The sequence below is a fragment of the Rhinatrema bivittatum genome, chromosome 6, assembly GCF_901001135.1.
Source record: "Rhinatrema bivittatum chromosome 6, aRhiBiv1.1, whole genome shotgun sequence".
NCBI lineage: Eukaryota > Metazoa > Chordata > Amphibia > Gymnophiona > Rhinatrematidae > Rhinatrema > Rhinatrema bivittatum.
The window spans coordinates 114,003,119-114,015,375 of NC_042620.1; the positions used below are offsets into that span (position 1 = coordinate 114,003,119).

General features: G+C 42.0%; 1 protein-coding gene across 2 annotated transcripts in view; it reads right to left on the reverse strand.

Annotated features, from left to right (window-relative positions):
* Positions 1 to 7,095: 7,095 nt before the first annotated feature.
* The window catches only part of LOC115093684 (dynein heavy chain 11, axonemal-like), a 586,171-nt gene continuing 581,009 nt past the window's right edge, over positions 7,096 to 12,257 (reverse strand). For both annotated transcript variants that reach the window (XM_029605802.1, XM_029605803.1), the window contains 3 exons: positions 10,999 to 11,111; positions 9,312 to 9,452; positions 7,096 to 7,482 (listed from right to left, as the gene is read on the reverse strand). In XM_029605802.1, coding sequence (XP_029461662.1) covers positions 7,235 to 7,482; positions 9,312 to 9,452; positions 10,999 to 11,111 — 502 coding nt within the window. In that variant the 3' untranslated portion in view covers positions 7,096 to 7,234. The remainder of the gene's footprint in view (positions 7,483 to 9,311; positions 9,453 to 10,998; positions 11,112 to 12,257) is intronic.

Here is a 12,257-nt window from a genome sequence, read left to right on the forward strand (position 1 = left end):
TGTGTCTCATACCCCTTGCCCTGCTGCGCTGGAGCTGGCATTGGTTTGGCAGCACAGAATGGCGGAAAGCAGGGTGGCACAGCAGCAGCTGCAGTGGCGATGGTGGGAGGCAGTTTCCAAGGCATTTCAGTTTTAAGGCGGCTACAATAAGTGCAGCTGCCAGGATGCCCCAGAGGGAAAAGCCTGGATAAGTTGGCAGGGATCACATCAGTTGTTGGTGAAGGGGGTTGGAGGTGCTTTGAGCCTCATCAGGAAGGGCTGTTCGTATTGGGCTCCAGGTGTGGGTACCATACTCCTTTTATGGGAGCAAGATGGATGGACACTGGCTTTTATCATCTATTGATCCCACAGCCAGTTGACTTTTCAGGATACTCGTATTGAATGCCGGAGATTGAATGTACTAAACAGGTCTCCAGTAGTTGCAAACCTCCTGCTTCATCCTTGTGGCTATCCTGAAAACCTAACTAGCTGTAAATAGAACAGTTGTGGGAACCACTGGTTTACTGAAATTAAGATTGTTTTGAATCAGGAGACCTCCTGTTTATGGTAGTTCTCTGTTGCCAAAATCTAAAGGTTACATGCAATATCATCCCATAACATTTCAACCTGTATTATTGTGCACTATAATCACATTTTGAACCATAATTTATTTGCACTATAGTTGGTGCACAAATTTGAAAATGTTCTCTATCAGGTAATGGTGGCATTGCTTTTTTCATATCCACAAACTGCATGACTTTCTTTTGTGCATCTGAATAGTGACAGCTAATATTCAATGACATGAATAGGTTGGAGATGGGAAGAATGAAGCGTTGTTCATTTATTTCAGAAACTTATTTTAATTTACTGTATAGCATGTGGTGCTGAAAAACCAAAAGGCACCCTGTAATGGACTGTGATATCCCTTTGTTGAAATTCAGAAAGTATATGTACAAAAAATGAATTCCACCTTTTAATGATCACTTGATATTTATACAATTCTTACAGGAGCATTACAAAATATTAACCTGAATAAGATAGTGAAAAATACTATTGCAGTAGCCACAGCAAAAAGTCTAGTAAATGGCAATATTTTTGTAAAATATTGAACTGTTCAATATGGACCAAAAACTGTCTTGATTCTGTGGCTGTTTACATGTGTTGGATGGCATACAGAATGCAGTTACACATCTGAATGAAAAAATAACATTCTAATTTTTCGTCAAACTGAGAAGGAGGGAAATATTTGGTTCACCAGAGTTATCAGTAATATATAATACAGCCCATTTCATCCTATGGGAGGGCAGACAGGCCTCTGGCCTAGTTGCCCATACTAATAAGGTGCCAGGCTCACTTCATGAGCAGGCCGAGGGGGGGGGGGAGGGGTGGAGTGGGGGGGGGGGGGGGGGGAATGACTGGATTTGAAGTCAGGTAGTGTAGGCCTGTTGCTGGTTTAAATTTGAACCAGGGTGGAGCTGGGAGCTGTTTGGCTCCCTGGGGGCTTAGCCTGTCGGGTAAGGGGAGGACTTCCTAAGTTGACCGTAGATTTTGAATGGAAAATTGCAATCTAGTCAACTTGAGGTTAGGTTGAAATGCAACACAGAATACTGTGGGACAATGTAACATTAAGAAAGAGCTGTGGATTCATGGAACAGCCTCCCTCTGGAGGTGATGGAGGCAAAATCAGTAACGGAACTCATCTGAGCCGGGGATAGGCACAGAGGAGCCCTAGTTGTGACAAGTGCGGATAATACATTTTTAATAAATTCAGTTTCAAGCCCAGTATCCTGTGTCCAACAGTGGCCCAACCAAGTCACATGTACCTGGCAAGTACCCAAACATTAAGGGCCAGATTTTCTAACATGCGCGGGGGCGTAGATTTGTGCGTGCAACCCGGCACACACAAATCTACGCCTGATTTTATAACATGCGCGCGCAGCCGCGCGCATGTTATAAAATCCAGGGTCGGTGCACACAAGGGGTGCACACTTGTGCACGCCAAGGCCTAGGGAGCCCCGATGGCTTGCCCCGATCCCTCCGAGGCCGCTCCGAAATCGGAAGGGCCTTGGAGGGAACTTTCCTTCCGCTCCGCCCCCTAGCCCTACCTAAATCCCCCCCACCCCCACCTTTGTTGTCTTAATTACGCCTGCCAGCTGCAGGCGCACAATCCTCCGGCATGGCCACCGTGCCGGAGGCCTCGGTCCCACCCCAGCCCCCTTCCCGCCCCTTTTTCAAAGCCCCGAGACATACCTGCATCCCGGGGCTTGCGCACGTCACCGAGCCTATGCAAAATAGGCTCGGGGCGCGCAGGGGCACGTTCTCGGGGTTACGCACGTAACCCTTTGAAAATCTGCCCCTTAATGAATAGATCCCAAGCAAGCAGCTCCTCTGTAAATGAGTGCCACATGGATATAACATGCAATCATTTCTGAATAGTTTTGTAGCAGGAGAAAATACAAGAGGATATAATAGTTATAATAAATGCACCAGTGTGTTCTGTGTTTTTGGAGCATGTCATGCGGTAAAACAGATTATATAAGTGCTTGACAAGTTTACCATTGCCAGCTTTTATTTATTTATTTATTTATTTTCACTAGCTTTGATTCTGGCAGCTGGAAAGTTCCAGCCTTTTTTTTTTGCTGTCCTGCAACAACACACAGTCCTAGAAACTTTAGCTTAAGAGAGGAATTTGAGCACATTTTAGAGAGCAGTGTCATTTTATTTTAAAGAAAGATGTGTATTTGAAAGTTGTTCAGTTTTCATTAAAATATTTAAAAAGATGTTCTGATCTGAGTGTTCAGTTCTAGTCTGAGTGGCTGGGTTGCAGTGCCTTAATCTGCCAAATGTCACGTCTCACCGACTGGTCAGCATGTTCATGCTAGTGGCTGCCTCTGGGGGGGGGGGGGGGGGGGGAGAGGGAAGGAACCCCTAGAACAAACAAATTACAGCTTATAATAGCAATTATGTTCTTTGGAGCAGGTACTCTCTTGTCAGTCTGACCTTACATTCTTCCTTCGTGTGCATGAGCTGCCAGTAAATGCATTTTCCCCCATTCCTTATTGTTCAGCAAGCCAGACAAAATACTGACAAAGAGCCTGAAATAATAAGAGGTGAGTAAAAAAAAAAAGTGCACTAAACTTCAGCGCACGTTTTCTTTACTCGTGCTAAAAAAAAAAAAAAAGTTAAATCCTGATACATTTGCATAGCAGTAGCTTCTTGCATCGGTAATGTTAAAAACAAACAAACAAAAAAAACCCCATGCTTACTCAATCATGTGCACACACATGTGCTTTGCATGCATAAAGTATGATTTGTGCACGCAAAACAGCTTTTCTATACTAATTGCCAAGTGCAGGACCTCCCTGGATGAGTTCCAGATTCAGTCCCCATAGCCCTAGAAACTTTACTCCACCTCTCATCAGGAGTTAGATTTCCAGCATTAAGAAAATGGGGGGCTTGAGCCTACATGCCTGTTTGCATTGGTGACTAATAGCTAATGCCTTAATTAAATTGAGATTTGTGTGGAGGAGCATTCATTTGCCTGCACAGGTTTACTCATGTTTGGGTGCACATTTTTTTGTGTGTTAAACTTAGTTCAGTAGTAAAGTTGTGTGTACAAAATGTATGCACAGCCAGGTGTTAACATGCACACAGGCAAGGGCATCATGTTTATAGGCTTAATGTGCCTAGACTACAGTTCCATGCCAACATTATAAATAAGGTACATTTTTATCTTTCAAAAGTAGGCATTATATAAACCAAACCATTATGTTTTTACAGGGCAATATAGTCTACCATAGAAACGTGTCTACCATAGAAACGTGATGGTAGAAAACGACCACACCCTTTATCTCTGCTCATCCACAACTAACATTTACTACATGCTTTCTTGAATTCAGACACTGGCCTTGTCTCCTCTACCTCAAGTGGGAAGCTGTTCCATGCATCCACCAATTCTTAGATTACTCTTGAGTCAGTCTACCATTATCCCATGACCCCTTGTTCCAGAACCTTCTTTCCATTGGAATAGTCTGCCTTGTGTGCAAATATGTTTAAATGTCTCTATTATATCTCCCCATCCTACGTTTCTTCTAACGTATACATGCTTATATCTTTAAATCTGTCCCTATATGCTTTATGATGAAGACTATTCACCATTTTAGTAGTCACCCTTTGGCTCAACTTTATCCAGTCTATATCATTTTGAAGGCGCAGGCTTCAGAGCTGTACACTGTATTTCCAATGAGGTCTCACCAAGGACTTATACAGGGGCAATATTGCCTAATTGTTTTTTTTTTGTTTTGTTTTGTTTCTGCTGACCATTCCTCTCTCTTTGTACCCAAGCATCCTCTTGACTTTTGCGTTCGCCGCCTTCACCTGTTTGGCCAATTTAAGATCATCAGATATGATAAACCCTAGATCCCTCTCGTTCAAGCTTGGAAGAATTTCACCCCTTATACTGTACCACTGCCTTGGGTTTTTGCAGCCCAAATGCATGGTTCTGCATTTTTTTTAGTATTAAATCTTAGTTGCCAGACTCTAGACCATTCTTCTAGCTTCGCTAGATCCCTCCTCATATATTCCATACCTTTTAGGATGTCTACCCATTGCAGATTTTGGTACTATATACAAAAAGACAAGCCTTTCCTGACAGTTCTTCAGCAATATCACAAATATGCTGAAAAAAAAAAACTGGTCCAAGTACCGATCTCTGCGCTGCACGACTCTTAACATCCTTCTTGGCATGAACTCTATTTACCATTATCTTTTGACTCCAACTCAATCAGTTCCTAACTCAGTTAATCACTCTAGGGCCCCTACCCAGGGCTATCAGTTTATTTATAAGTTGCCTGGGTGGAGCTGTGTCAAAGGCCTTACTGAAATCCAAGTTCATTACTTTGAACGCTCTCCCCTGATCCAAATTTGTGGTCACCCAGTCAAAGATATTGATCAGATTCATCTGACAAGATCTACCTCTAGTAAAACTGTGCTGCCTTGGATTTTGTAATTCAGGTTCCGGAAACTGTACAATCCTCTCTTTTACTTTAGTTTTATTAATTTGTTGCTTGCTGTGTCCATGACAGGCCGAAGCGAGGTACAATTCTAACATTCAAAAAATCATAGTACAGTTACATAAACACACAATTTGCTTGCCACCAAAGTCAGACTGACTGGCCTGTAGTTCCCAGCCTCCTCTTTACTTCCACTTTTGTGAAGAGGAACCACATCTGCATCACAAACATAAGTTATTACATGTTATTGCAAGTGGTTTTATTAGTAAGACTCTTACCACATGCTGGCTTGGCTGTGAGGGTGAAGAAAATGGGCTTTGGTCAAACTTGTGCAAAGGGACAATCTTATGGGCCGATACAGTAAAATTGCAGGAGAGCGGGCGAGCGCCTGCTCTCCTGTGCACGCGATTCAGTAAATTAATGTATTTAAATTAGGGCCCGCGGTAAAAAGAGGTGTAAGGGACACTAGCGCATCCCTAGCGCCTCTTTTTGGACAGGAGTGGCAGCTGTCAGCGAGTTTGACAGCCGAAGCTCAATTTTGCCGGCGTCGGTTCTCGAGCCCGCTGACAGCCACGGGTTCGGAAACCGGACGCCGGCAAAATTGAGCGTCCGGTTTTCAACCTGCAAGCTGATTTTAAATTTTTAACTTTTTTTTAACTTTTGTGACCTCCGACTTAATATCGCCATGATATTAAGTCGGAAGGTGCACAGAAAAGCAGTTTTTTTTTACTGCTTTTCTGTGCACTTCCCCGGCACTGGCAGAAATTAACGCCTACCTTTGGGTAGGTGCTAATTTCTTAAAGTAAAATGTGCGGCTTGGCTGCACATTTTGCTTTCTGAATCATGCGGGAATAACTAATAGGGCCATCAACATGCATTTGCAAGTTGCGGGCGCTATTAGTCTCGGGGGGGGGGGGGGGGGGGGGGTTGGATGCACGTTTTCGACGCGCTATTACCCCTTACTGAATAAGGGGTAAAGCTAGCGTGTCGAAAACGCGCGTCCAAATGCGGATTAACAGTGCACTCCACCGCAGCGCACTGTACTGTATCGGCCTGTTAAAGAGTAAGATGCATGTTATACTTGTTACAGGGCTTTGCAAAAACTACCTTATTTTTATTAAAAAAAAAAAAAAAAAAAAAAAAAAGTGTCAGAGAAAGATTTTGCAACTGCCTACCATAGAAGGGTCCAGATGGTGGCAGTGGCAGAGAGAGAAAGGGTGGTAATCAGCCAAAGAAGTAATCTCCTCTTTTATAATGTGCTCAAAAAGTTGATACATTTCTGTTTCTTAATTTGCATGTCATATAGTTTACCCTAAAGTTGCAGCAATTTGCTGCCAGTTCTTTCACAAAGGACCCTTGCCAGCTGTGCTCCATGTGGGTTGATAGTGACACCCTTTATTTTCCTAAAATAGTTTAAGGAGGGAGCCTTCTTGTTAAAACTATTTCATGATAATCTCCTCTGCTGTTAACTTAAGCTCATTCAGACTGCGAAGGAAAATGTGCTCAGCATTTGCTAAACTCATTCTGGTTCTGCAGTATGAGTGCTTTAGATAAAAAATGGTGTGCTTTTTTTTTTTGTTACTTTGGCTAACAGCAGAAGTTTTGCTCTCACTGTAATACTGAACAGTGATGACTGCAGCCCCCCCTCTATGGAAAAAGGTAAGACCCATCATAGGGCCTGATTTTAGTACCTACGCGCGGGCGTAGATTTGTGCGCACAGCCGTGCGCATGTTATAAAATCCGGGGTTGGCGCGCGCAAGGGGGTGCACACTTGTGCACCCCCTTGCGCGCGCCGAGCCCTAGGGGAGCCTCGATGGCTTCCGCCCCCACCTTCCCCTCCCTTCCCCTACCTAACCCGCCCCTCCCCCCCCCAACCTTTATTTTGGAAGTTGCGCCTACCTCTGGGCCGGTGTGCAATCCCCCGGCACAGCCACTTGTGCCGGAGGCCTTGGTCCGCCCCGGGACACGCGCGCGTCACCAGGCCTATGCAAAATAGGCTCGGCGCGCGTAACCCCCCTACGCACATAAGGCTTTTAAAATCTGCCCCTAAGCTCTTTTCCCACAGACACAGAATGGGGAAAAAAAAAAAAAGCTTCAGTGAATCAGGCCCTTAGTTAACTAACTTGTGTAAGACGATGAAATGCTAAAAGCCCAGCCCTCTTCTTTCAATAAAAGCACTTTCAGATGATACTAAAGTTGTAGGAGAAGCTAAATATTTCAGAATAAGCAGTGTTTTCTAGTTTTACACACTCAACAGCAAAGCAACACCAGCAAGAATCCATTTTGCAGGTCGCTCCTTGGTTTTTAGGTGAAATGACCACACATAAGTGGAGCCTCTTAACTTTGTTTTGTACACAGGGCATTCATAAACATTCCTTGTTTCTTGCCTGTCGTTGGGGATGGCTCGTAGGAAAATGACGGGCATCATTGGTGTTGGTGTTTTGGGATAAGCTTCTGCTATATGTCCACCTTGAACATCCCACCTAGCACCTGTAAAAAGGGAAATGCCATTATTTATCCTCAGTTTTACTGTCCCTATTCCACAGTATTGCTCTGGCACCACACGCTCTCTATGCTATTCATTTATTGCTAAAATAAATAAAATTTAGTGGGCAGGTACCAACAGAGCATTGAGAGCATTGCAAGGCAAAACCTGAAACAGATGGATTTCAGCAACATCTGCAAAAAAAAAAAAAAAAATCTGATGGAATCTGTTTCAGGTTCTCCAAAAATCAGAAGCAAGTTTCCCAACATTTGGCACACAATCCTCAAAAATTCTGTCAGACCCATTAGCAAGTTCAAAGTTCATTCAGGCTTAACAAGACTCATTTGAAAATCTGGGGATTTAAACATTTTTTTTTTTTTTTTTTACAAGAAATCCATAGATTTTTTTTTTTTATCAAACCTATTTTTGAAACAATAGCACCTCTCTAGCTTAAAATGTTATTTTTCTGCAAATGTAAATCTGTTACAGTAAGAATGAGCCTGGAATGAAAAAGAGAGCGATACATCTTGATTTGGTTAAATACTATCGCTTATGTGTTACGGTAATCACATGGGGGCAATTTTATAACAATCCACATAAAAAGTTGGCATATACATACATACATTTTTCAAAGCGAATGTTCACGCATAGGCTCACTTTGAAAAGTATCCCACCAACCCTAGCCATACACAGGTACACCTGCTCATTTGTGCACAGGAAAATTTGGGGGAATTTGACTTTTGAAAATCCAAAGGCACGTGTGCAAATCCAAACCTCTTCTCTGGGACCTCTTCTGATCAGAAGGGGTAAACGTGCACATATATCGGGCAGACAAGTTTTGCAAAAGGCCATTTCTGCCATAAAAGCATGATTTTACAAGTAGAAATGCCTCTGAAAATTACCCTTCCTGAGCACAACACAACTGTAACCAAAAGCACTGTGCACAGCAATTCATTCGCCACCATTAGATCTAAAATACAAATGCTCCAGAGCCTCAGTATTTAAAAAGTGACCAATATCACAAAAAGTGAAAGAATAAAGAATATCTAACTTATATCAATAAGCAACGGTGGTTTCATTGTAGGTGTAGTACATTTTATATATCGGTGTAGGAAGGCAGCCTGATTGGTTATGCTGAATGTGGGTCTGTGATGACCAGGGTGAACGAGCAATTGAAGGGCCTATGATACTGCTACGGTTGTAAGACCATCCAGATTTTCTTTCCATTGCATTCTGTTCTAGGCTGTGCCTTAAATTCGACTGTATTGCTGTACAGTTCTGCGCTTCAAAGACTAGCCATGCAGAATCTGAAATGTTAGCATTACAGATGTTTTTCCTATTTGCAGCTCAGATCATACTAGCGTAGTATGCTTATAGTGACCTGGCAAATAAGTATCATACAAATACATTCAGCTTAAAAAGTAGTCCAGTTACTACAGCAAAATATTGTTGCAAGTAATATATTGCACAGTTTATTTCAAAATAATTTTCAGCTTTAAGATTTATACACTAGTTTCCCTAGTTCATAATGAGCCATGAACCAGGGAAACCAGGGTTCAAATCCCATTGTCATACGTTGGGCAAATCCATTTACCCTCCATTGCCTCCGATTAAGTCCCTCTGGTGATATGGAAATTCCCAAAGTACCCAAATGTAATCCACTTTGAAGTGGCAAAAAGCAGAAAATAAATACATTTAAAATATATATGTATATGTTGTGTAAGTTCCATCTGTGTTGCTTTTCTTTTTTTTTTTTATCCATCATTGTTTGTTTTGAAAGAAGTGTATAAAGTGTTTCTTAAAAGTTGTCTGCAGCAGCTGGCAGCGTGCTTACCTTCCATGCAGAGGCCGTATATATATGCTCCTTCTCTAGCAGGCTGGGCAAACTCTTCTCTGTATTTCTTAGTGACATCCACTGTTAGGTGCATCTTGTTCAGTGGCCATTCATTTTTACGGGCCAAGCTTTGCATGACAGCTGGAAAAATGGTTTTATATTGGGGTTAGGCCCGTCACTTACAAAAAAAATAATAATAATATACATATAAAACTTTTTTTCATATGATGATCAGCACTTCAGCTGTCTTGCTATATTTAACTGCCTCCTTATTTCCTTCTTTTATTGCAGTCTTACTCCCACTGGACCTGGCTAAGACTGCCAAAAGGAGCCCAACTGCAATATTTGTTTCAAGGGAAGGGGCAATGTAGGAGGCGCATGGGCTAGGATGGTAAGAGCCTGATGTAAACTAAACAGCAACGAGAGCCATGAAAACAAGTATCGTGGCCCAGTTTAACATATGGAAAAGGAAGCCTCCAGCGCCCACTAACAATGGGCAGGAATTAACCAACCGAGCATCAACTAACCCGAGACTGGAACTACTGGCCATAAACTGGCCTCACCAGATTGTCTAACGCTACGGATTTTCAAGACTTGTGATTGACTCCTAGGGCTTTCATAATAGTTTGCTTTAACTCTTACAACATCTAAAAACGATCCCAGTGACATAAGGAACTGGGCCGCTTTCATTCAAAGGGATTTATTTCCCATGAGATTCCACGCAGAAGTCCATTTAAAAAAAAAATCCTACGCAGTCAACAGTTCCCCCTCGTTTACCAGGAGAAAGTTGGGGGTGGGGATTTTTAATGTGGTCAGGTAAATGCCTGGTCAGACTGGGCTAGATATTCATCCACAATTTTAGCCAGGCAAGTGCACCCTGATATCCAGCTATGGATAAGGGGGTATATTCAATTATCAATATCTTTATGTACACTAACCCATAAGAACATAAGAAAATGCCATACTGGGTCAGACCAAGGGTCCATCAAGCCCAGCATCCTGTTTCCAACAGTGGCCAACTGCAAACTGACCCCCAAGAAAACTATTCTAGCCTGCAAAAGAACCTAACATTACCTGTTCTATAACATGTACTGTACTTCCACTTTTGCTTTAGGATACTTCAAGATTTTTTTCTCCTGCTAGAGAACTTTTTCCCTTAGCTTTGCCTAGTCAGTGTTTTACCTCAGTGCCCTGACTCTCAAATGTTTATCTCAACCAAAGTCTGAAGCTGCTTTGTGTCCAGTAACCATGAATTTCACCAGCAAAAGTGATGCAGCTCAGCAAACACTTCCATTTATACAATTCTGCATATTTTCATGGATCACTAATGTATTTTTGTTTCTTTTCTCTATTATTTTTAACTGACATTCCTTTCTGGTGCACACACAGGAAACAGGAACTATCTTTGGGATTTGCATTAAAAGCTTGCCCTTGAATCTAAAAAGATAGTCCTAGTAATTCAGTAAATATATATCTAACAGAATGAAAATCCATAGTAGACTGCATACATTGAGAATAAAGGAAACTAATTGTTGATGGCACATGGCTTAAGCTGTTCTGGTAATCATGTTGAAAAATACAATATTTATTCATTAGATCAAATTTAATGAGGCCTCCTGGCAGTAATTATAAAAATTACTGTAGCAGTAAATTACTAATGAGTTGTAACTTGTGATGTGTTTCCTACCTGTGAGGAAGGACTGGGGGTTGAAAAAGCCTGCAATCCAGACAACATTAGGGAGAGAGAGATCCCGAGTCCAGGAATCCAGCTCTCGGCAACGGAGGAGAAGATCGGTATGCCTACCAAAACAACCCGAAAAGGGGCAGCCGTTATATATAGCCACCTGGATTCTGCTTGTCGGTTCTCATTATTGCTCCAGAAGGATGAATACAATGTGTAGTGGTGCTCTGCACAAATCTGGTGCCATAAAAGGGGTAAAATGGGTGAAATAAAATACAGATGGGGACCACTAAAAGTTTTAAAACCGCAATGCTTCTTGTTTGTTGATAATGAAAAGCATTTTGAAACTTCGGTTTTCTACAAGTAAATGTGGCTGTCCTTGAATACTGGTGAAGAGCTATAAAATAGGATCCCCCAAAAGATATGTGTTAGAAAACACCACACTCCATACTTAACATTTAAAATTAAAGGCAAGATTTTCAAATATGTTGTGGAATGAAAAGCACAAGTAAAGCTGGGGTGAGCCAAGAGAACATTTCTGAATAAAAGAGAAAATGGGAAGTACAGCAGTGCAATTCAATAAATAATAACCACTTGATTGCATATTGGCTGGCAAGTGACCTTCAGAAAAATGTCAAAGATGACTTGCTTGCTAATGGAGTAGTAATGTACATACACTAATATAATTTACACAGGTTAAGGGTTTATCTTAAAGCTTTAAAAGTTGTATAGTTGGTGTTAAGGCTGAAAACTGTACAATATAATCCTGTACCAAATTTAAAGAGAAGTCATGCCTGCAGAAAAAAAGGAGGTGTTAATGCCTTGCTGCAAAATCCCTGACAAGCAGAGGCATTGCTAGGTACTTAGATTTGAGGCATAGGCCAATATGTTCTCCTCCTCTTCCAAATCCCTGAGACTTTTGATAATTAAGGGGGTAATTTTATTACAATCCGGATAAGTCGGCTGGCAAAATACATGCATAAATTACACCAATTTGCAAAGGGAAAGTAGACTTATGTGCATACTCCACAAATTCTGGGTAAACCTATTCGTGAGTAAGACATTCGTGCATATGAAGAGAGCAATTTTCAAAAAGGCCATTTCTATACATAAAGAGGTAGATTTTAAAACGTGCACAAGCGCATGCCCAGTGCGCACCCATGGACATGCGATTTTATAGGCATGCGCATGTTATAAAATCGGGGGTCGGCATGCGCAAGGGGGTGCACAATTGTGCGCGCCGAGCCACACTGCCTTCCCCTGTT